This window comes from Aquila chrysaetos, chromosome 3 (assembly GCF_900496995.4).
Source record: "Aquila chrysaetos chrysaetos chromosome 3, bAquChr1.4, whole genome shotgun sequence".
Taxonomy (NCBI): domain Eukaryota; kingdom Metazoa; phylum Chordata; class Aves; order Accipitriformes; family Accipitridae; genus Aquila; species Aquila chrysaetos.
This window is the reverse complement of record NC_044006.1, coordinates 58,590,230-58,601,683: the sequence shown is the minus strand read 5'-3', so window position 1 is coordinate 58,601,683 and position 11,454 is coordinate 58,590,230. Positions and strand designations below refer to the sequence as shown.

The 11,454-nt window shown below is 39.7% G+C and overlaps 1 protein-coding gene across 7 annotated transcripts in view; it reads right to left on the bottom strand.

Moving 5' to 3' along the window:
- Positions 1-6,063: 6,063 nt before the first annotated feature.
- The window catches only part of MLLT10 (MLLT10 histone lysine methyltransferase DOT1L cofactor), a 132,955-nt gene continuing 127,564 nt past the window's right edge, over positions 6,064-11,454 (bottom strand). For 5 of the 7 annotated variants that reach the window (XM_041122678.1, XM_041122679.1, XM_030009923.2 and 2 more), the window contains 3 exons: positions 10,931-11,033; positions 9,934-10,146; positions 6,064-7,708 (listed from right to left, as the gene is read on the bottom strand). In XM_041122678.1, coding sequence (XP_040978612.1) covers positions 7,640-7,708; positions 9,934-10,146; positions 10,931-11,033 — 385 coding nt within the window. In that variant the 3' untranslated portion in view covers positions 6,064-7,639. The remainder of the gene's footprint in view (positions 7,709-9,933; positions 10,147-10,930; positions 11,034-11,454) is intronic. The other 2 variants (XM_030009922.2, XM_030009925.2) reach the window with 1 other exon arrangement.

Below are 11,454 nucleotides of genomic sequence, written 5' to 3'. Positions count from 1 at the left end.
CCTATTTTGTGTGTTGAAGAATGAAGGTGTATTTTTGTGTTGGAGAGCTGCTTATGCGGATGTGTGATAACAATGTCTTAAAAATTAGTGGACCTTCAGGGAAAACCTACACTGATAATTGCATACTGGAACTGGTAGGTTTACAGCCAATGAATATACAGAATATAAAGAATTTATATTTGTTTTGAAAGAGAGAATTGATCTGAAACTGTTAAGCAAGTATGAGAGTAATGGAACTCTGGACTCAGAATGTACTGCATCTATAAATCCACGACCATATGCTTATAAGCATGTCTGCTGCTACGTGAAATGTCTAGTCATTCTAGCAATATTTTGAAATAAGTAGTATTTCTAATCTTAACTTTCACGTACATTTATATGCACCTGCAATATAATACCTTTTTCACTAACCCTGCAGACTCATACACAGTGTTAATTTGGTAAAGTTGAAATGGGTAAGAACATTAAAGGCTTTAATTTCTTAATTAGAAATTAAGATATAAAAGGCATATGCTTCATGACCAGTTCTGAAGTTCAGAATAGGACCTAAAAGCTAACATTATTGGGCTAATAGTTCTCATATTGGGGGTGGGGGGGTGTATATGCTGGATTCAGTATAGTTTGATTTTATATTTGAAGCCTAGGTAATAAGGGTTGTTAATCCTTACTTGCTATTTTGTTTTTCATAATTTTGGAAAAGTTATACAAAGCTTAAAATGCTGGAATAAAGGGTACTTAATGGGCTGTAAATTTTATCAATAGATCACAGCAGTGACCATAGTCTTTTGCAAGAAATGTCTAGGACTTGCATTTTTTTTAGAGTTATTTAACACTCAAATTCTGATTTAATACCAGGATTCTAGCAAGTTTTGGGGCTTTAATTCAAAATGAAAATGAAAAATCACAGGATCATGTATCTGAACTCAAAATTGGAACTTGGTGGCTGAAAATCTCCGTTAACTTTCTGCCATTTACATGGTTGATTTTCCCCAGTAACTGCTTGCCAATTGTGTTGCTTCTGACAGATCAGCATTTCAACCAGATTTTATCCCATTCCCATAAAACTTTAAGGGAGCAGTATTTAGGGAAGATAACAGTGTTCCATATGTGTTCCTTTACCAAGTGGAACATTTTGGGGTTTGGGTTTTTTTGTTCATATATAAAAAAAATTAAGCTTAGTCAGTAGAAATAATGATATTATGGAAACTTTACTAGACACAAAGTAATGCATCTAAATTTTGTTTCATAGAGAACGTCACAGGTTAACTGCATTGGAAACAACATATTTAGAAGCTGTACTATGATCTGTGTGTGCTAACTGATCAAATAGTAATTCTGTGCTACTAATGCACCTATGAAGGAAGAGCCTTAAGTGAGATCAAGTGAGATATTTTCAAGAGATAGCAGGAAATCTTAACTTTGAAAAGGTATTAGTCATCCAGAACACTCAAAGACAGATGACTGTAGCTATAAAGCAAGGTAACTGAAATGGTTAGGTGAATTGGTGAAAATTAACTTAATGGAGCATTGATGTGGCTGGGGTAGAAGAACACTACCGAATGGAGATTTATTGTTCATGAAAAAAATAGACTGGCAATTGGAATATTTCTGCTGTTTCAAAAAAGAAAGCAAGTAACAGGAGTGTATAGCCTGCGAGGATAAAAGAGTCATCTTTCCTTTCCACTCTGGATTTACAAAACTTCGCCTGGAATGGTGTTTGGTATATCACACTTCAAGGAAGGCGTAGACTATCCAGAAGAGAGCAAAGACAATGATCCAGAGCCTATAAAGCCTGCTTTGCTAGGAAGGACAGAAGGGATTGTTGGTATTTGCTCTACACGAGAGAGAAAGAGGGAAATCTTCAAGTATGTAAAAGGGGAGCCTTGCACTTGTGTGATCTCTGCGTCTCCCTGATGCAATTAATACAGAACTGTTGCATGTCTGTTGTGGCTATGAAGAATAATAATGGGCTCAGTTTGGAGTGAGAAATAGTTTAGTTAGATATTGGGGCAAAAAAAATCCAGTGGCAAATGTAGTAAGGTCTTGGGAGGACTTTGATACCTTTATCATTGGAAATCTTTAAAAACTTACATGTGTAAGAGTACCTGCTTAAGACTTGCACATATCACTACTGTGTATGTGGCAATAATTATGTACTGCCTGCCCAACACCTTCAGCTTCTCCCTGCCCTGGACTTTCTGGATGGGGTCGAAGGAAGAAGGATGGGCACAACTTACTGGTAAGAAACTTTTTCTCTTTTTTTGTTTGTAAGAACATTCACACTTTAAGCAGTGCTCCTGACAGTTTATCTGAAGGAAGATCCTTAAGGATGGGCAAAGATTGTACATGCCATTCTGTCACACTTGTCAGGCTAAGTACCTGAAGAGATGGATGTCATTGTCTAATCACAGGTGCTGCTCATGCCTGGATGGAAGTGAATTGATGGACTGCATCCTTATTGCTTGAAGAATCAAGCTGCCTGAAAGTAGGGGCGAGCTGGCTGTGTAAGAGAAAGGCATTGGCCTCTTCCACAGTGGAACTGCACCATGAATTGGTGGCAGTTGGGCCCAACTGTCTCACCGTCAAGAACAGGGACGGTTTTGCAATGCACAGGTGGGTTATTTGGGCCTGGAAGGGTGTTTCACGCTGAGTAGTCTGGCAGTGTAGGTCTTGGGATGAGGAATGTGGTGAGTCAGTGTCCAGCATCAGTGAATCTGATCTCTGCAACCAGATGCTCAGAGATGCCTGTTTAGGAGGGATCCTTCACATAGTGATGTAGTGAAAGCTTTGTCCAGGCCTCATTACTTCATGTTTGGTTCCTCAAGGGCCAAAGGAATTGGCCCAGCCTAAGCTTTAGCTTTTGTGTTTGGCTGCAGGGAGGAAGGCAGTATGGGGTAGGAGTCCAAGATCTGCAGGGCCTCTCAGGGTCCTCTCCTGGGGGTGCTAGGTGTCTTCTGGATGATGAGACAACTGGCCTTTTTGGCAGTAGATCTAGCCTGTCATGACCGAGGTCAGATGTGATGCTCACTCGAGGAGTGGTAAACCAGGCTTTGTTTTCTCACCATTCTGGTATCCACCACCAAAGCTAGTTTTTCTAAAACTTGCTGTCCATGAAAGTCAAGGTCACGCTAGGCTTTGGATTTAAGCAGCTTCTTCCAACTTTCATTCTAACACAGAATGCAGATTTCCTTTAAGTAATGTTAATAGTTGCCTGCTAGCAAAATATTTTTTCTTTCCTGGGCAGTTGTGAGCTGTAGCTCAAAGTGCCTTTTGCACTATAACTTTGTGCATGAAAAGGTTTCAGTCTCAGAGGGTCTATGCTGAAGCTTCTGTACTGTGACTTGCACCCAAATGAGTTGGAGCCGAGTCTCTTTTGAGCATCTTTGCACATCCCTGTTGATGGGATTAGGCAGAACACTATGGAAAGGGGCATTTGCGGCAGGCTAGCCAGGGAGGGCAGTGTTACTGTACAATACAGTCCAAGTGCCAAGTTATAAAGCATCAGAATTTCATAAAATTACAGCCTGACAACTATACACAAGTGGATGAGTAGAATATGATTGAGATGCTATAAAGGTTAATAGTGCTCTAATTTAGGCTAGGTTAGTTCTAGAAGACAGACTAATAGATGTTGTTCTGCACTGTTCTGTAGCTCTAAATGTTTGGACTGTATTAATTATTCTCAACTTTATAGCTGTCAGGGTCTGAACTAATTATAAAAAAAAAAAAAAAAGCTGTTTCAGGGAAGATTTTGCAATGTGACCTCTTTATGAGATGACAATAGAAACATTGAGTGTTTGACTTACTTTAAAGGACAGCTCTTTTAGGCAGAACCAACAGTGAGATTTTTTAGTGCAGTTTATGAAAAACAGGCACCAGAAAATCAGTCAGTTAAATGCCACACAATGCTATTGCTGGAAGAGTAGCTCCTGCTAACACAGCTTGAATGGCTAAAGTTGATAAAACCAGAGTTTGAGAAGTCGTAGGCTGTCCAGAATTAGTTGGCTCCTGTAAGCCATAAGGTGTGTTGTCATTGTTGTCAGTGAAGCTGGATTTTGGTGAAAAAAACAGCAGAAATTTCAAAAGCCTGTTAACACAAAACTGTTCTGAAATGCAGCACATTTAGTCTGTGCTGCTCTTGTGACACTGAGCCCAGACCAGTTCCCAACACATTTGAGGGTAGCTCAGTAACCAGTGACTTGGCTGCTTTGGCATTCCACAGGGAGGGCAGTATCGGCTTCTGCTGAACTGGTGCCAAATCAGCCACAGACCATCATCTTTGATGTCAGGATCTGCAAAATCATTGAAACAAGGTTGGTTTTGCCTGCATCTGGCCCTCTCACATGATGTCATCGCTTTCTTTAAAGGGCTAGTGAATTGGATTTTTGTTCAGATGTCAGAACTGTGCTTTTCATTATTTCCCTGCTGTTGATTGTTGGCCCATCAGGACTGTGCATATGGTAAAATATCCACTGCTGTCCTGGGCTTCTGGCACCAACCTCTTAACAAACTGAGATTTTAAGAATGTCCTGAATTTGACATTTTTCACTAGTATTTCCAACTTTGTCCCTTTCATGCTTCTCTGTGTCTTACCAGGAGACTGATACCAGAGTTTAGGCAGTCCCTCTCAAAGAAACACACAAGGAAAAGCAGGGCTTACCCCTTTTACTGGTTTCTGTGGTACTGCTCCAATAGGAGCAAGATGATGTCTACCAGGTAAAGTTTTTGGCTTCAGCTTAGGTCAGTGAATAAAGCAGCAGTAACATAACCTTCAAGTCCATGACACCAGTGGAAAGGACACTCAGGATTCCCTGGAGGCATCGTGCTGGTGTGCATATTGGGCTTTTCTTCCCTCCATCTACAGGCCTAGCAGTAGGAAGTGTAAGTCTAGTGGCCCAGCATATATGTGCTATATACTCTCCCTTCTTAGCACTGACTAACAAATAGCCAATGCCCAACAGAGCCAGCAGAAAGATGGTACCCAGTTCTAGAGCTTATCTAGACAGTGTATAGGTTTAGTGAGTAGAAATGCCTTGTCTTCTGAGCCTCTTCACCTCATAGCATGAAAGTCATCAACTACCCCTAGGAATGCAGGGAATTTTTTCTAGCCCTGATGACCAAGGAGCCACTCAGCAGGTAGGGGTTAGCAATGCCCCTAGCTGTGCCAGATGATGTTTCACATTCCCCTGGTGTTAGTTCTGAGCTTGCTCATTTACCTTTCCTCTTCCAGGACTCCAGTTTTCCCCCATTTGAAAATAAAACAAAAATACTCAATCCTCAGGATTTGAGCAGATGGAATAATATACAAATGGCATAGGCCTATGGCAACACTATCCTCCTGCTGCTTGTTCCAAAAGCTAGTCTCAGCCCAAGGCTGCACCTGACTAGCAAGGGGCTAAAAATGGTGAGGAAGCCATAATGCATCCCTTGTCTGCCAAAACCTGTACTAGCACAAACCTCACATTTTATCTTCAAGTCACAGTACAGGAAGGGTCAAGTTCCTCCTTGCTGCCTGGGAAATAAAAGACCAGGAGTTCAGCTGTGTGTTTACTAACCCTTCCATGGACAATAAGCCAAATTCCTGGAAAAAACATTGAGCTGGTGTTACAGAAAATACAGTACAAAAATTACAGCAACAACCAAAGGCCTCGATCACCTCAACACAGGCACCATGTAGATAAGGAACCCATCCCCTCTCCATGGAGTTCTCTGTAAGTTGTTTCAAAATTAACTGGGGCCCTTAGAGAAACAGCTCATTCCTTGTCCTGCGACTTCACAGTAATTTCTCTCTGAAGGATGAAAGCAAAAAACTCTGACGTCAGACTATGGTACAGGGCTGCAACTGGACATTTGCACCCAGTAAGCAAAAATGTCCCTGGACAGTATTGCAGCCCTACCAGTGTCTTGTGAAAGCAAAAATTTACATGAGAAACATTTTAAAAAATTTGTTGTAATAAATTTTAGTAGCCATGTGCAATTGAAATCCTTCCTGTCATGTGATGTTAATAGAAATATTCAATTCTTCTACAAGACTCACTTTCACACAAGCAGTATACAACTATAAACATTATTAAAGTTTATTAACAAAAGCTTTGTACATATCTTTTCATACACTTGGAATTTTACATCTAGTCAAAATAACAGCACATTTCCATCTTACCTTTTGTACAAATTGTTACAGAATATCCACCAGTGGGTTGAGTAAGTAAAATAAACCACTGGTTTACTTTTGTAAAGTATCTACAAAAGTGATTTGTGACATTTTTAAAAAATTCCCCATAACATATAAAAATAAATTATTTTTACTTTTCAATTAAATCTACTAATTAGAAATATTACAAATCAAAATATCAATGTTTTCTTATGAATTCTTCACAATACAAAACAGATTCACAAAACTTTATTTACAGAAATGAGGTAAGAACTGTGCAATGTTTAACTAAGAAACATATTGCAGAATTAACATGTTCTTCCAAATAAGTACACAGTGGAGGTCTAATTACAGCTGGGTCTTTTCCTCTAATAATTCCCACCTTAATGTTGATTAGTGGTCATTACCCCCATTTAAACTATCCTTCACCATACTGCATAGACTCACGCCATGAAATCAGCTACTGTCAGAAGTGTTGTAACACAAGTTCACCCGTTTCAACCACTGGTAAATTTTAGTGGGAAATATTAACTCACTTTTTTGGTAATTTATTAGTGAAAAGTGACCCAGGTAACAATCTGCCTGAGCTATCTACAGTGGTATAAACACCTCTAGTAAAGGCAGAATAACAAGGCTGCTGGTGCAACACAGAATATTCCCGCTGCTAACAAGGACATGGCTAGTGCATGATCAGCTGTTTGCAGCCATTTCAACAAAATGGAGGTAGCAACAGGCACTTGGTTTAGGCCAAACACTACACATACTTCTTCCAGTGTGGCCTTCTCATCTGGTAAGAAAACTCTGTCACTGGAACCAAACAGGTTCCTTTAAAAACCTCAGAACTCTAAACCCTACACCAAAATTAATAAACTTTGGATTCCATACTGTAATTCTTACTCAGGAAAAACTCCCAATATATAACAACAGGAATTTAAAGGAACAAAAAGTTCAGAAGTGGATTCCCTTATGAGTCAGGTTTCAAAACAGGTGCATAAAAAAGAAACGACAAACATCAAGTCCCGGCTGCCATTACAAGCTTAGTCTAAAAGGATATATTGCAACTGCAGCAGAAGATCAGACTGGCTAGGGTTGGAGAGGGTTTGTTTTTTAAAACTACTGCTCTGAAACCAAAGTAATGCATGATTGCAGACAGTTTACTAGCCTTTAAATTTATAAGATTAGGACTGAAGAGTCAAGTGTATGTTTTTCTGTGGTTGAATTTGTACTTAGTACCATCATATCGACAAAATAATTATGGTTTGCAGAGTTTTATCTACTTCACAGTCTGAACCATTAAAAAGTACGTCCATTTTAGTGCAACAAGAAAGCAAATGAAAGCCTACCAAAAATATCCTTATGAAAATTATTAACCTTTTGCTGTGCAGTAGGAGTTCCTTGTTACATTTCTTCAATCTGCAGAAAGGAAAACTGCAGTTTGCAGCCAGATGAAGTGCTATAACAGCAGGACATGCAGTTCTCAAGTATCATTCAAATGTCAACTCTTCTCTGACGCAACTGGTCCAGTTTTATCATTGAGCCTCTGTGTAAGAGAAAATACTTCTAAAAATCAGATTATAAAATACAGAGTTAAGTAAAATTAAATTCACACAAATGACAAAGCTGATAAGGCACATTTAACTAGAGCTATCTAAATAGTAACTTCTGCACTGTAAAGAATAATCATGTATTGTAGAATTAAAAAGTGGGAAAGGAAAGAGTAATTAAAGGATGAGTCCTACACTGAAGCAGCTCATACTAAGGTCATCACACCTGGCATTAGAAAACACCAACTTGGTTTCTACTTTCATTCCAACAAGACTTGCTGTTCCTGGCTGTTGGCCTCTCCTTAGAACTGCATGACGGTCAAGACAAATACCAGGTGACCTCTGCTACATTTTATCCACTGGAGAGGGCTGAAATCTACACTTCATCAGAATAAAAATACAATTTCCATTTTGCCCCTGTCACAATTATCTTTGTTTCATAAATTGCTACAAAGCCATTTCCTGCAAGTACTGAACAGGACTGAGCAAAAACCTCATCTCATTCACTGAGCATTCAGAAATGCTTGAAAACCTGTTCCAGCTGGAAATGAGATTAAAACATTCAAACTTTTGGCAAATAAAGAATTTATTAGAAGTTCTTTTTGGATTAAAATAGTTCACCAATCCAATGCAATCTGTCTCAATTCTAACCGTAACAGAAAAAAGAAAAAAAAAAAAGCAATTTCAAAAGAAACATATTCCTAAGGGTTTTGTTCGAAAGATGTTCTGAGATTTCCTGGAATTGTTTAGAGCTAACTGTTATAAGAACAAAAACTAAAATTGTAACAGTGTGTTTGTAAAATATACTAGTGCTGCCTGGTCACGCTGTCCAAACCTAGTAATAGGCATTTCAAAAAATTCAAAATAAGGTCACATATAGAATAATTCGTTCTGATGCAAACCAAATATAGGGTCTCAATTCCATTCACTACTAATTTTTAGAAAATGAGGGGAGAGAAATTTTAAACATACTAGAACAAATTGTGAACATTTCTAAATGAAGGCAAGGCACTGAGCAAACCCCTGTGATAGAGCGCTGCCGCTCTGACAGTCAGTGACCAGGAAAGAACGTGATCTTACCGGAGTGTGCAGTTTGCAGTGCAGTTGCAACATCACAACAACAGACCAAACTGGAAAGTGACAACGACCATGCACAAAGCTTAATAAAAGTAAACGCTTGTGTTTTAGAATGGAAGGGAGCTGTTTCCAGGAAAACTGTCTTGAAAATTCATCATTTATGTTTTGTGACTCACCTTATGTTTGGGAAGTACCACAAAAGCCCAGCTGCCCGAGTCCTCCTCCACCACCGTGCCCCTAAAGTAGCTAAGGGCTTTGGGGGTGGGGAGCAGAGAGGGGACCAATATCTAGCCCCACACTCTTCCTCTGCCTGCTGTTGCAGACAAGCTTCCCTTTTTTCACTACCACTGCCATGTGATGTCTTCTCCAAGGAATACTGGAACTTTGTCTTCCTGCTCCACTCATCCTTTGTTTTTACAAGTTCCACATGCTCCTTCCCTTCTCATCCTCTCTTACCTTAATTGTATGACCCTTAGAGAATGAAGCCTATTGTCTGAATACTTAAAGAAAGAATTCCTGTCTTGGGGGTGGAGGTTACGGGCAAATGCTGAAGGCAATGGAACATCTTTGCCAGAAAAATCTGTCTTGTTTCCTTACCTGTCTAGGAAAGGTTTTATTACTCTATCAAGCAAAGGAGTTGCTCAGCCTCCCAGTGTACAGCCTCATCTTCCCACTCCAGAACCAGGATACACATAGACCATTCTCCTAATATATATTTTGCCTCCCAGCAACAGGCTCCTCATCTCTCAAGTCATCAACTAATCTCTGCAGCTCCACAGTGCCTGAGGCCTGGCCAGGACAAACTCTTCAAGTAAGGTGATAAAAGGAATGATCTACAAAATAGTGGACACAAAGTTGGGGAAGAAGGTTGGGGTGAGGAGGACTAGGCCTGCAGTTGTAATTACAAGAGGAAGGCAAGGGTCACTGTATTGGTGTCCTGATCCGAGGAAACGGGAGTGTGCAGTAGACAGGTTAGGTGTAAGTGACTACACGTTCACAGAGTTCTGAACCTCATTAAGTGCAGCCCAAGGCTCAAGAAAAAGAAAATAAAGAAAAAATCCACCATCCTTGAGTTCTGAATACAGGCACATAACTTGCTGCTTATCTTTTAGTTACCTTATGGAGGTACTACATTGAAAACGAGGTGAGAAATATACTTACTGTCACCTTCTGAGCTGCGTTATCTCCGTGAATTGTAAGGAATGGGTTGGTGGTAGCTGCATTAAGTGGTGAGGCCTGTGTGCCTGAAAGTAAGTTGTTTATGGGTATCTGTGCTCCTCCAGTAATCTGCAATTGCTGTACTTCAGACTGATGGTGTTGGTGGTGGTGATGTTGTTGCTGTACTAATTGATACAAAAGGGCCTGATGTTGTTCCTTGAGTAATATGAGGAGAGGGAGGAGGGGGGGGAAAAAAAAAAAATCAAGAATTAATTACTGAAAAATAGCTCCTCTCTGGGTTCTTGCTTATCCAAATCTTCAGTCAGTGCAACCCTTAACCTAATCCCAGCTAATTTAGGTTACTAATTAGGGAACTAATGAAGTTCCACGAGACTGTGGGAAAGGGAAGAAAGCGCCTATAAAATTTCCTGAAATCAATAGCTCCACAGAAGTTCAGCTAACCCTGCTGGCTTCATCAGGCCTGTATCAGAAGAAACAGACCTGAGGAGAATATCAAACCATGTTTGTCAAAGTACTAAAACTACACAATTAATAACACAAATAGTTAAACCAGTTACCTAATGGCCTATATGAACGCTGCAAGGCAGAGCAAAGACAGCTCATGAGATGACACCCAAAAATCTCTTCTAGAGTCCTAGTGGAATCAGAGAATAGCTTAGGATATTGTTAGAATCCATACATGGTCCCAAACTCTGCTGCCCACAGCTGATGCTGAGAGAGACAAGCCACCATGTCCACATGGGACAAAATGGGACCGAAGGCACTAGGCAACGATTCTTCTAGCAATACCCACAGCCCAATAGTATCCTGTAATTTGGCATGACTATCATCCAAAAAGGTTGAAGCAACTGAAAAACTAAAAAATTATCAAAACCTGTAATATCAAGTTAAACACATTTCTAGTATTTATATTAGGCTGAGGAGTTTATCCATGCCTTAGAATATAACAGGAATAAATCATAATTAACTGGAAACTTACTGATGTGAGTTGCTGGGTACTTAGTAGTTGCTGAAATTGCTGGTGTTGTTGATGGAGTAGAAGTTGTCTCTGTTGGTCAGGAAGTAATCCTAGTCCCGAGGCACTGTAGGGTTTGACAGGGTCAAATATTAAATAGTCTGTCTGTCCAGTTGCAGTTTTTGATACATACTTAGACATTACCACCACCCATCTCATTTATGCTGAGCAACAGCAACACCTTGCCTGTAACCTAAGTCTACTACATGCACATTACTTTAAAATCAGATAATTACCATTTCTACATTTTTTTCAAATACTTTATACAAAAAGGCCACATTTTATAATATGACAGCTCTTGCCAACCTTTAATATTTAGTTCATTAGCATTTACTTTGTCTTGTTTTCCTTCTAATTCTCATCTTTTGCTATATTCAAATCTTATCACTATTGTCTGTACCTTGTCTGTAATTTAGCAAACACATTCAGCCTTGAAGTGGGCCAACTGATGCTGCCATGGAATGAAGGAGGCTGCCTCTGCACTTGCC